Below are 12767 nucleotides of genomic sequence, written 5' to 3' on the forward strand. Positions count from 1 at the left end.
GAAAATTCAAGATTGAAGAATGAATTATCAAAAGAAAGCTTTGCTTCCTTGTGAAAAAACATGAGAGAACCCCAAAATGACTGAGATTTGGCCCCAACCTAGCATGTTTGTTCAAGTTAGCTTAAAACAACACTGACAGAGGCACGACAAGATGCCTTCTTAATCTCTCCTGTACCAAGTGTACCACATGCATCACTGCCAGGATATTTATTTGGAAGAAGCCTCTTTTAAAATATATAGAATTGACTTTATTTTTTATTTTTATTTTTATTTTTATTTTGGGTTGTGCGAAAAGTTCGATTGGCGCTGTACGATACTCTTCTCTTCTCTTCTCAGACAGGACACGACCCCTGACCCTGTCAAGGAAGAGAACTAGCATTCCACGTTTTAGTTGCGAGCTCTGGGGAAGACGATAATCACAATGTGACAACAAGCCCCGGCGCCGACAATACGCAAGCTCGAAATCTAAACGTCTGAATGGCCTTATTGACGAGTGGCGATTGGTGGCGGATACCGAAGGTTGCGCGATGCCCATGCGAGCTGAGCTTTTGCGTCTTTCTTAACCTTAGTCCAAATGCAGATGTTTTGATTATGGCGATAGGGTTCAACAGAAAACAAAGTGTGACAGCAGTATGTATGCACACACACACACACACACAATTGAGTTGATGAAATAAGCGTGTGCAAACGTGATGTTACGCGAGTGCACTAGAAGGTCAAACATTGGTTGCAAATGGCAAAAAGTATTTGGACACTCAAGAAGGTCACGCTCGCTTACATATCAGCGAGGAAGACGATGATGACTGTGACAAGGGGAAGCGCACGCTCGATTTTTGTTGGTTCACTGTTGCAAGAAGGTGGATGCTGCGCTCTGATTGGCCAATTTCAAAATAAAAAGGAAGAATTGACGATTTGAGAAGTTGAGCTGACAATTTATTTCTTCGTCATCTCATCACGGCTGACGACTGGGCCGACTGTTTGACCTTTGGCCTCTCTGTGGCCAAGCAGGCCAGTCGGGTATGACCTTTGACACTGGAGTCCTGCACGTGATCTCTTGGGAACCTTTTCTGCGATGTGCCGATTTCATCCCAGTTACCATGACCATCAGGTGAGCGTAATGTTAGTAATGATGCAAATCACGACGCCGTTATTTCGGGTGGCGCCGCAGGTGGCGTACGAGCGGCGAGGTGCAGACTTCACATGTAAAAGTTCCGCCGCCGACTTGGTGACGCAAAGCGACGTTAACGTGGAGAACTTCCTCAAGTCGGCAATCGCCTGCAAATATCCGAAACACGGGTAAGGCGCAACCCTTTCCAATAGTAATATTTTATTTTATATTCTAATAAATTGGGCCTTGATATTGGGACATTATGGAAAATGGACCTGCCCACACACCAAGTGTGAAATGAAACCAAGTCAATGTTTCCTTCTCTTCTGTTTGGGAGTAGCCAATTTCCCGTAACAAAATGACATCGTTGAATTCCCTAAAGGTGTGCACTTGTGAGCCATTACATTACGAAGCGTAACGAACTCCATCTGCAAACATTCACTTTTTGTCCTCAGGTTCGTGGGGGAGGAGTCGGCGGTGTCCGGCGATCGTTTGGAGTTGACGGACGTTCCCGCATGGATCGTCGACCCCATCGACGGAACCGTCAATTTTGTCCACGGGTCAGAGGCTGACGACATCGTCGCTACTGGCGGCAAGTAACCTTTGCGCACTTCCTGTTAGGTTTCCGTTCGTGGCCGTCTCCATCGCCTTCTGCGTCAACAAGCAGGCGAGCGGCGTGTTTGAGGTGGCCGTCAAGGTCGGAGGTCAAATGCCTACTGACGAGCTTGTGATCTTTAGACCGAGTTCGGGAACGTGTTGAGTCGCGTCGACCAAAATGTCTTCCACGCTCGCCGAGGGGGAGGAGCCTATTGCAACGGACGGCGGCGGCGGCTGCACGTCTCTGGACAGCGAGGTCCCCACGCGCACTGATGTCACAACAAGCGTAATGATGTCACCACAAGTACTGATGATGTGACGACGCAAAGCTGTTGGTTGATCTCAAGTCTCTTAATGTCAGTATTCGTAGCTCCTCAAAACATTGAAAGCGAGCCGGAAATGGTCGTCTCCACGTGGCCGCCGTATGAACGATCGTCTCGACCGTGTTAAAGGCGCATTGACGAGCTTCAACCGGCGCGCTTAAATGGAGGGACGTCTGACGTTTCTGCGTGCTGAATTCTTGGTGACGTATAAAAACGGCCGTACACCGGCTGGATCGGAAACGGAGCAGAGCTTCAAATGAAATGGCTCATCTTCGCTTTTCATCATTGCTTTATTATTATATATTATTTCCTTTGTCATATTTTGCTGAGTGACTGTTGTATTTGATGCTAAAATGACTCCATCAATGGCATGGTGACATTATCTTTAGTAGATGGTGACGCCACGGAGGTGCGATTGTCTCATTTCCCCCGAACATTTCCACTTCCTCCCGCCTCGCTCCTCTGTCAATCTCCTCGCTCCTCCGTGGAATTTCCGGCAGGAGGAGCCAGCATGGAACCCGACGAGCGAGGAACGAAAACCGAGGAAGCCACACACACAGAAAAATGAGATGAGCCTATAGTGATGTCGTAGTCGTTTCCCAAAGTTCTCGATGGGTTCGGACCGAAATCAATGACCTACTTTTGACTTTCCTCTGAGACTTCCAGACCCGTCAGGCCTCTTACTTTAGAATCAGAACCAGAACCAGAACCGAGCGGTTTTTCCAGCATTGTGGTTCTTTGCTCCTCAACTGTGCAACAAACTTCCCGAGCACCTGAGATCTGCTCCAACTATCGCTGCATTGAAATCTAGACTGAAAACGTTATTGTTCGCTGCTGCTTTTTCATAAATCCAAAATGTAATTTCTCATTTTAACCATCGTGCTTTTATTGTGTGGGTTTGTGTATTTTGGCATTTTGGCCGCTTTTGTGTTGCGATCTTATCGGGATTTGCTTTCTTCGTGAATGGCGCTTTACAAATCAACTTTCCTTGCCTCTCGTGTCTGCTCCAATCAGATGTGAGCGGATGCCTGGTGGTGACCGAGATCGGAGCTGAGCGCGATGACCTCCAACATCTGCAGATTGCTCCAGCTACCCGTGCACGGGTGAGAATGGGACGCGCCGATGGGCCTGAAGGGGCCGTTGCTGTTGGTGATGGCGGTTGTGGGGAAAAAAGGACTTCCTCCAATGGAGAACACCTGAATGAAATACAACCCCAATTCCAATGAAGTTGGGACGTTGTGTTCAACATAACTCAAAACAGAACACAATGATTATTCAATTAAGTATAGGTTGAACATGATTTGCAAATCATTGTATTCTGTTTTTATTTCTGTTTAACACAACATCCCAACTTCATTGGAATCGAGGTTATACTAAGACAAAATAACTTAAAGCTCAGTTTATTATGTTTGTAAAGATGTAAGACAGTTGGACATGGAGCCATTGAGCATCTCAAAGTTCTGCCCAAAAGGGGCTTTCAAACCCCATTTTTTTTTTTATACCTTCCTACATGTAAATAGTTTAGACCAATCCAATACACATCATGTAGGTAAACAGAAAATTGGTTGGACAGAAAACAGCACGGTAGGCTGAGGCAGAGATGCAACATCGGGTCGGGCGGGGCTTAGGGTTAGGCGTCCTCTCATAGGAATACATACGGTCGGTTTCACACCTCCACTTTCCACTATTGTTCTTGAGCGGACCCATTGGAGTCCCTTCTTGTGTAAAAGACGAGCGGAAATAGGGTTAGACTGTAAAATACAGTGGACCCCCGCATATTCGTATTGCAGCACCCACAGATTCACCTATTTGCGGAATTTTTTTCAAATTTCTTTTTTACATTTTTGCATTTGTTTTTGGGTTTTTTTTTTTTGGAGGGTGCGGCGGGCAACCCCAAAACGCTTATTGGTGCTATATCACCGCTTATTCAAGAATATTTGGGTAAAATAAAAGCATTATATATTATTAGAGTTTTTTTTCTTTCTTTTTTTTTTTTTTAACCATTTCTTCACAGAAATCATCATGGGCATCAATTATTTTTGGTTTTGGGTTCGCGGTCGGTCCCTATCCCCCTTCTAAACATTTCCGTTGGTCCTAATGGTCCCAATGTTGGATGGAGTATCTGCAACATTTGCACAATCGACATTGTCCCAGATTATCGCGCAACCGGTCACTTTAAACTGCGTCGACTCCTTGAAGTCTCGGCGCGCCCTTTGCACAATGCTCATTGCTCCGGACTCTTGCTATATTAGTCATTCAAACTGCTCGAAGTGCGAGAGGACTCTGCACATTTTGGCACAATTGTCAAAATAAAGAAATAATAATCATAATTGCACCGGCATTTCCAGATACCTAGCAACCCTTTATTGCTCAGTGACTTGTTTTTTGTCAATGTCTTTCTGTCCCAAAAGTGTTCTCTGTCAATTGACTGACCGTCTGTTGTCGTACTCGAGCGGCTCCAACTACCGGAGACAAATTCCTTGTGTGTTTTTGGACATAATTGGCAAAATAAAGATGATTCTGATTCTGATGATGTCGTCAGAGTGCGAGCGTTGGGCACGGCGGCGGTGGACATGTGCCAGGTGGCCACAGGTGGCGCTGACGTCTACTATCACGTGGGGATGCACTGCTGGGACATCGCCGCCTCCGCCATCATCGTCCAGGAAGCCGGAGGTGTCGTCATGGATACGGACGGTGGGTGTCGCGTGTCAGCCGTGCATGGGTGTGTCCTTCTCTTCAGGCTCCTCCCCTTTCGACGTGATGTCACGGCGAGTCATCGCAGCCAGCTCGCTCGCCGTGGCCAATCAAATCGCTTGTGTCTTTCGAGCCTTTCCCTGTAGCCGTGACGACGCCGAGCCAAGCCAATGACGTTCCATCATATGTCAGGCGGCTGTCGACTCACCAATCCGAGCTGCTTGGAGGCAGAACTTAAGATGGGGGCGGGGCATCATCTTATTTTGAAACTCAAATAATATAACACATATCATATTTTTTGTGTGTGAAAATAATAAACTTTTAGCGTCCAGGAATATGTTAGAAAAGTCAGTGCTATTTTATTTCAGCCGGTCGTCATTGCTGGAGTGAAAGACACACTTTCAGCATGGTTTAATTATTTTTAAGATTAATGTTTTTCCCCAATCAAAATGTCCAATTGAACATTGAGCTTCATTACATTATTGACACTTGGCGTCAATCATCTGAAATAATTTGATGACAGAATGTCTCATGAGTCACAATGTGGCCAAATGAACAAATAAAAAAGGAAAAGAAGTTTAGAATGTTGTTTGCTTGTTTGTAGCAAATATGAACGTGTGAGCGAAATGAGTCTCAGTGCGGGCACCAGAGGGCGGCAGCGGCGGACGTGGCCAACGAAGAAGACAAAACCCGGAAGTTAGCCGAGTCGTTGATCCGCAGCGTCAAGCTCAAAGTTATTTTATTTCATCTTTTATTTTTATTTTATTTTTTTTCCCCCACGTCACGCGTAAGTCTGAAACTCAACTGAGTTTGGCGTTTGTGTGCCTCTTGTACAAAACTTTTTGTTTCGGCTCCACATTCATGTAGAAGCAAGACAGATGTAAAGATAGATCTAAATATAGATGGGCTTGATTGTCATTCCTTTAGCCGTGTACAACGTTTTTTTGCTAAACCGTTAATCCTAAACTCTTCAACGGTGTTTGGCTCCTTAAAATGATTTTATTACGTTACCCACTTTTCGCATCTGGCACGTCGTCACTGACGTAAGAAGTGCTAAAGCTTGACAAACAATATCAGAATCAGAATAATCTTTATTTGTACGTAAGTATGTCCAAAAAACACACAAGGAATTTGTCTCCGGTAGTTGGAGCCGCTCGAGTACGACAACACCACCTTTGAGACATAAAGACAATGAGAAAAACAGTCACCGGTACAATATATATATTTTGTAACAATTGTGCAAAAGATGCAAGTCCTCTTGCACTTAGAGCAGTTTGAATGACTAATGTAGCAATTGTCCGATGCAATGAGCATTGTGCAAAGGCTGCCGAGACTTCAACGAGTGGATGCACTTTAAAGTGACGAGTAGCGCGATCATCTGGGACAATGTCGATTGTTGCAGAGACTCCTGAGTCAGTGTGCAAATGGGGCAGATGCTAGTCTGGCACGAGTGGCCAGTATTGGTCAACAACAGATATGCAAATAGTGCAGCGTGGCGAGACGGCGACAGTGAGTGCACGAGTAATGTAGAATTGGCCCCACAGAAATGTGACAACGAACTCACGACAAAAAAAATGGCAGCATGTTGGAATGGAATTGAAGGTTAGCTGTTTAAGAAGTTGGAATGTCTGCTAGTTGTAGTTTGCATTGATCGGTAGCGCCTACCTGAGGGAAGGACCTGGAACAGCTGGGGACCGGGATGCCGAGGGTCCGAGAGGATTTTGCACGCCCTTGTCTTAGTTCTGGCAGCGTGCAAGTCCTCAAGGGTGGGTAGGGGGGTACCGACAATCCTTTCAGCAGTTTTGATTGTCCGTCGCAGTCGGAGTTTGTCATTTTTTGTAGAAGCACCAAACCAGACTGTGATGGAAGAACACAGGACGGATTCGATGACCGCTGTGTAGAACCGCCTCAACAGCTCCCGTGGCAGGCCGTGCTTTCTCAGAAGCCGCAGGAAGTACATCCTCTGCTGGGACTTTTTGAGGACGGAGTTGATGTTGATCGCCCACTTCGGGTCCTGAGAGACTGTAATTCCCAGGAACTTGAAGGTCTCGACAGTTGACACAAGGCACCTGGACGGCGTGAGGGGCAGCTGTGGCGAAGGATGCCTCCTGAAGTCCACGATCATCTCTACAGTCTTGAGCGTGTTCAGCTCCAGGTTGCGTCGGCCGCACCGCAGCTCCGGCCGCTCCGCTTCCTGTCGATATGCAGACTCGTCACCGTCTTCGATGGGGCCGATGACAGCGGTGTCATCTGCAAACTTCAGGAGTTTGACAGTCGGGTGCGTTGAGGTGCCGTCGTTCGTGTAGAGAGAGAAGAGCAGCGGAGAGAGGACACGACCTTGGGGTGCCCCAGTGCTGATGCTGCGTGTGGATGAGGTGGCCTCCCCCAGCCTGCTGTAAAAAGCTGTAAATCCACTAGCAGATGGCAGGCGAGACGCTGATTTGGAGAAGCTTGGAAGAAAGGAGTTCAGGGATCATGGTGTTGAGTCCACGAACAAGATCCTCCCGTAGGTCCATGCACTGTCGAGGTGTTCTAGGAGGAAGTGCAGTCCCATGTTGACTGCATCATCCGCAGACCTGTTCGCTCGGTAGGCAAACTGCAGGGGGTCCGGCGGGGGACCTGTGACGCTCTTGAGGTGGTCCGGCACGAGACGTTCAAAGGACTTCATGACCACAGCTGTCAAGGCGACAGGCCTGTGGTCATTTAGACCCGAGATTGTAGGTTTCCCGCGGACTGGAATGATGGTGGAGCGTTTGAAACAGGATGGTACTTCGCACAGTTCCAGAGATCTATTGAAGATCTGAGTGAAGACTGGAGCGAGCTGGTCCGAGCAGACTTTGAGGCGGGATGGGGACACGTGGTCCGGGCCTGCCGCATTGTTAATCTTTTGTTGTTTGCAGATGCGTCTCACATCCTGTTCGTGGATAGTCAACGCAGAAGTCAGAGGTGTGATGGTGGTGGGTGGTGCGGCCGGGTGGGTCTGGGGTGTGAAAGTGTCCCTTTCCAATCTGCAGTAGAAGGTGTTCAAGTCGTTGGCTCGTGTGCTATTGTTGTAATTGGTCAGCGATTGGAATGCACGCCAGACTGATTTAGAGTCGTTAGCGCTAAACTGTTTTTCCAACTTTGCTGCATAGTTTCTCTTTGCAATGTTAATTTCTTGAGTCAGCTGGTTCCTCGTGCGATCATACAGGGCTCTGATTTGCGCCCTCCTTATCTTGGCGAAGATGCTTAAGTCACAACAGGCCGTGAACCACGGCCTGTTGTTATTGACTGTGCGAAAGGATGTTGGTACACACACCTCTTCACAGAAACTAATATAGGATGTGACCGTGTCCGTATATTCATCCAGGCTGCCAGCTGAATTTTCCAAGACACTCAAGTCTGTGCAGTCTAAACAGCTTTGAAGTTCCATCTTGGCTTCATTGGTCCTAAAAGTAATAAGAACAACAAACAAACAAGAGAAATGGACCCCGTTACGCCTCGCAGCCTTGATGCGTTGCCACGGTGCCTAGCTGATGATCACATCAATGGAAGGGATTTTGAAAATCAAATAAAATGTGTTCTCAAGCAGCCCATCCAGCATGACAGACGTGTGGCAGAGTGCCATGGACCATGCCGTCGCCGTGGCGCGAAAAGCTGGACAGGTAAACACACACACACACACACACACAGTCGATAGTAGTAGTTGTTGAGGAGTGGGTGGTTGTTGTTATTGAGAAGATGGTGCGTGATGCGGTGGGGAGCGTGCAAAAGGAGGCGGTGATGGTGAAAAGTTCGTCCATCGACTTGGTGACGCAGACGGACCAGAAGGTCGAGAAACTCATCATCCAATCGGTCAAGGAGAAATTCCCGACACACTGGTAGGAAGCTCTTTGTGTGTGTGTGTGTGTGTGTGTGAGGAAAATCAGATTTGTGGAGGGAAAACTATTGTTAAAGATGTCTTTTGTTGCCAGAAATAAAAAGGAGAGTAGGAATTGAAGGGAGCCACTTTGATATATAAACAGCAGATAGTTAGAGAAAATGGAGAGAATAAGATAGAGGAGGTTAGAAAGCGAGAGATGCGTCTTACAGGGACGGACGACCATTTTGGTGGATTATACAGCGGCTGAAATAAGTATTTAGCACGTCACCATTTTTCTCACTAAATGTACTTCCAAAGGTCTTATTGACGTGAAAATTTCACCTGATGTTGGGAACACCTCAAGTAATCCATACTTTCAAAGAAAGTAGAACAAATAATACTTGAATAATATCCGTCCATCCATTCGGGCGTGCCGGAGCCTATCCCGGCCGGCTATCTTCGGGCAGGAGGCGTATAGACGCTGTCATTGCAAACCAAAGACTTTTGTTCAAAGTATTAAATATCAGTTGGTGTGTTCAATACCTTTTCACATTGTTACACACAACTTAATTTCTGCTCTTATTTCTTGGACTTTCTTTCTATGTATGGATTACTTGGGTTGTTCCCAAAATCTGGGGAAATGTTCACGTCAATTGCACCTTTGGAAATATATTTGAGAAAAATGGTGACGCTAAATACGTATTTCAGCCGCCGTACGTGTGTCTTATGATGAATGTATCGCCATGCTCGCGTAGCGTCAGGTGAATGAAAGCCCTCCTTTTTGTCGTGATGCGCTTATTGACAACAAGGTGGAGTTTATTTTTGGGGGTAGATTTTATTTAATAAATCAAATGGAGCTCACGTAGGATGAGTAGGTTCGCAAAATCCTTAAAGTGGTTATATGCTCAAATAAATTATTTAGCCTGAAAAAGCATGAATTAAGATTTCCAATGACACCGAGATCACTTTGATAGGTTACAAACTGAGTTATTACTTTTTGAATTTTGTAAATGAAGGGCAATTTTTCATGGAAACAAAATGAAAGCTGTGACCCAAGACATGGTTTTCATCCCATAAACTCCTGTAACTTTCTTAATGGCTCAAGATATTTCCATGAAACTTTCAGTTTATTGTTTATGTTGCCCGCGACCCGAGTGAAGAGAAGCGGCTCAGATGTTTATTGCAGCCAAATCTGCTCATCCCCATTGGTCATTTGCATGCATTTGCATCGTTTCTATTGCCATCATTGGTGGCTGTTTTGACATCTTGTGTTTTAAAAAAACAAAAATAAAAAAAATAAAAAAGCCACCGGAGACGGTTCGAGCTTCTACGAGTGCGTTGTCTTTTTTGAAAGGAGGTTGCGCATTATTCCTGTCTCCAGGCTATAAACGATCAGTGATTACCGGGTCAGAATCACGCCTGCATTTGGAAATGCAACATGGCTGCCATTCGCAAGTTGACAACCAATTTTGATGGATGCAAAAAAATGATTGATTACGCACCAAATGGGGTGAATTGTGATTTTTTTTTATACAGCTTCCTTCGTACATAAACGAACACTTCTTCAAATTACCTGACAGATTCTTACTCACCTTCGACTAAATTATTGTTTTTCCCGAGCAAAGTTTTCAAAGCTGCGCAGCCAGCGTTCAGAAAATTGAAATGCAACAAAACTAAATGGAGCCTGCTCTCGATGACGTCACAAACGGGGATGACATGGATTCCTTTTCGCATCCCCCCAAAAATGACGCTCCAACGCTCGGAACCTTTCGGGCGGCGGCCCACTCGACAGATGGCAACGTACTGACTCGGGAATAGCTTTTTGGCTTAAAACAATACAAGCGAAATAAATAAAGTATGAAACTGGAAAAAAATAGTAGTGCGAGTCAACGCTTTTCATTCAAATGTGATGACTTTTTTTTTTTTTTTTTTTTTCATCATTTAATCTTCGAAAAACATTGTCACAAAATAGGAAGTAAATCTTCGGTGCGTGTGTCAGCTTCATAGGGGAGGAGTCTGTGGCCGCAGGAGAAGCTTGCGTCCTGACCGATGCGCCCACGTGGATCATCGACCCCATCGACGGGACCACCAACTTCGTTCACACGTGAATTTGTCATCTTCGTCATCTTCTCGTTGTCCGACGTTGACTCGAGCTCATCTGCTCTCCTTCGCAGCTTCCCTTTCGTCGCCGTTTCCATCGGATTCTCCGTCAACAAGCAGGTGAGAGCCGCGGAAACGTTCTCTCCCATTCCTTCCGGAAGCGCGGCGAGCTGTCAATCGAGCGCTCGCGTGTCCGCTTCCCAGGTGGAGTTTGGCGTGGTGTACAGTTGCTTCCAGGATCAGATGTACACGGCCCGCCGGGGGAGGGGCGCCTTCTGCAACGGCGAGCCGCTGCAGGTTTCCCAGCAGCAAGGTCTTCTTTCTATCCTTCGCTTCTTTCAAGAATTGGAAGCAGGAAGTGATGTCATGTGACTTCCCGTCAGACATCCAGCAGGCCATCATCGCCACGGAGTTCGGGTCCAACAGAGACCCTCAAACGGTGGACAAGATCTTCTCCAGCCTCAAAAGGGTCGTCAGCATTCCTGTCCACGGGTAGCGCAACCGCAGCAGAACCCCGCCCCCTTTGGGCTGGGCGATTATGGAAGAAATAATCATCATTGCTATTGAAAGCAGTGTTAAGAGACACAATCATTCATTGATTTCAAAACTTGGTAATGTATTCAACTACCAAAACTCAACCTTAAATAGAACTTAAAAGAAAAAACTGAAAATGTGCGTATGTTCGTGTGTATTCACACATTAATTTAACGGTAAAGCTCATGCTAATTTTAGCTAGCCCGTTAATAGGGTGTTAGCATTAAGCTGGCCATGGTTCGAAAATAATGTGTGAGCTCTTTCAAGATACAAGGTGTGTCATTGTTTTTGTTGTGTGTTTGACAGTAAACTCCAACTGGGCGTCAATAAACTGCTCAGCGAGGGCATACGTCACACGGTGACACCACGCTGTTCGGCACAATCGCTTTTCTTCGATTATAATGTTTTGACGATCACGAGAAGAAAAAAAACCAATTGAAATCACGATTAAGTTTCGCTTAATCACCCAGCCCTTGTCCCGTCGATGACGACGATGACGATGATGACGATGGCGCTCGCTCACGTGTGGTCGCAGGGTGCGCGGCACAGGAAGCGCAGCCATCAACATGTGCCTGGTGGCGTCCGGCTGCGTGGAGGCGTACTACGAGATCGGCATCCACGTGTGGGACGTCGCCGCCGGGTCGCTCGTCGTCGCCGAGGCCGGCGGCGTCCTGATGGACGTGGAGGGTGAGAGCGCCGTCGTCGTGGCGACGCTTCATGCGGCGCATTGCCCTGCTCACGTGTGTGTGTTTGTGTGTGCAGGAGGCCCGCTGGACTTGATGTCCCGCCGCGTTTTGGCTGCCAACAATCAGAGCGTCGCCGAGCGTCTCGTCAAAGAAATCGACGCGTTCAGTGTGCGCCGAGATGACGTGGCATCATGACCTCTGCGTTTGGCATCAATAAGTAACAAATCTTACATTTTGCTGGCGTCAGTCCCAAACCTCCTTTGGTCAACTTTGGTCAATGTCATAAGAGAATTTTCACATAAAAGATTATGACCTACCCCACAAATAAAGATTCCAAAAAAAAAATAATCTGGCACTTAGCCGTTTTGGTTGTGTGGTGTGCTCCGATAATATGAACACAGAACACCACACACAAAGATTCTGTTCACCGGCCATCTCGAAATCTCCCAAAAACGAACAAACACTTGGGGTTTTGCAGACCTAAGGCCAATCTTATGGGATGATCTTCTCTAAGACGTAAGATTGTCTGGTGTTTGTTTGACGTGGTTGGAAAGGGGCAAAATTGGCCCAAAATCAGGCCAATTGTCTTAATGCGTGTAGCGGGCTTTAAGCGCGCTGGCTCATCCGCACTCCAGAGAGGCTGGAGTAAGTCTCGTGCCCCGTGAAGGTGAAATCATCGTATTGCACGTTTTGATGATATCAACCGCTCCTGTACTCTGGCGGCGGCTGGAACGTAAAACATCATATGGCACGAGAAGTTTGGAGGCAGTTACAATATACGCCATAAAAGAGAACCCTAGTCAAAACTGCCATTGTCATTTTTTACTTGACAGATAATTTGATCAATGATTATTTCCACAAATACACCAAAATCTATTTCACTC

General features: G+C 46.5%; 1 protein-coding gene and 1 pseudogene across 5 annotated transcripts; both read left to right on the top strand.

Annotated features, from left to right (window-relative positions):
• Nucleotides 1–1055: 1055 nt before the first annotated feature.
• On the top strand, nt 1056–5283 carry LOC133488754 (inositol monophosphatase 1-like; annotated as a pseudogene).
• Nucleotides 5284–5358: 75 nt separating this feature from the next.
• Nucleotides 5359–12231, top strand: LOC133488752 (inositol monophosphatase 1-like). 5 transcript variants are annotated; one of them, XM_061797049.1, is made up of 9 exons: nt 5359–5509; nt 8294–8366; nt 8440–8582; nt 10563–10667; nt 10738–10783; nt 10868–10976; nt 11047–11155; nt 11668–11884; nt 11960–12231. In XM_061797049.1, the coding sequence occupies exons 2-8, from the start codon at nt 8304–8306 to the stop codon at nt 11870–11872; spliced, it is 780 nt and encodes a 259-aa protein (XP_061653033.1). In that variant the 5' UTR covers nt 5359–5509; nt 8294–8303; the 3' UTR covers nt 11873–11884; nt 11960–12231. The 5 variants fall into 5 exon arrangements, with proteins under 5 accessions (XP_061653033.1, XP_061653028.1, XP_061653031.1 ...); XM_061797044.1 differs by having other exon boundaries at nt 5361–5509; nt 11733–11884; XM_061797047.1 differs by having other exon boundaries at nt 5362–5509; nt 8443–8582; nt 11733–11884.
• The last annotated feature ends 536 nt before the right edge of the window (nt 12232–12767 follow it).

The sequence above is a fragment of the Phyllopteryx taeniolatus genome, chromosome 14 (assembly GCF_024500385.1).
Source record: "Phyllopteryx taeniolatus isolate TA_2022b chromosome 14, UOR_Ptae_1.2, whole genome shotgun sequence".
NCBI classification, from domain to species: Eukaryota; Metazoa; Chordata; class Actinopteri; order Syngnathiformes; family Syngnathidae; genus Phyllopteryx; species Phyllopteryx taeniolatus.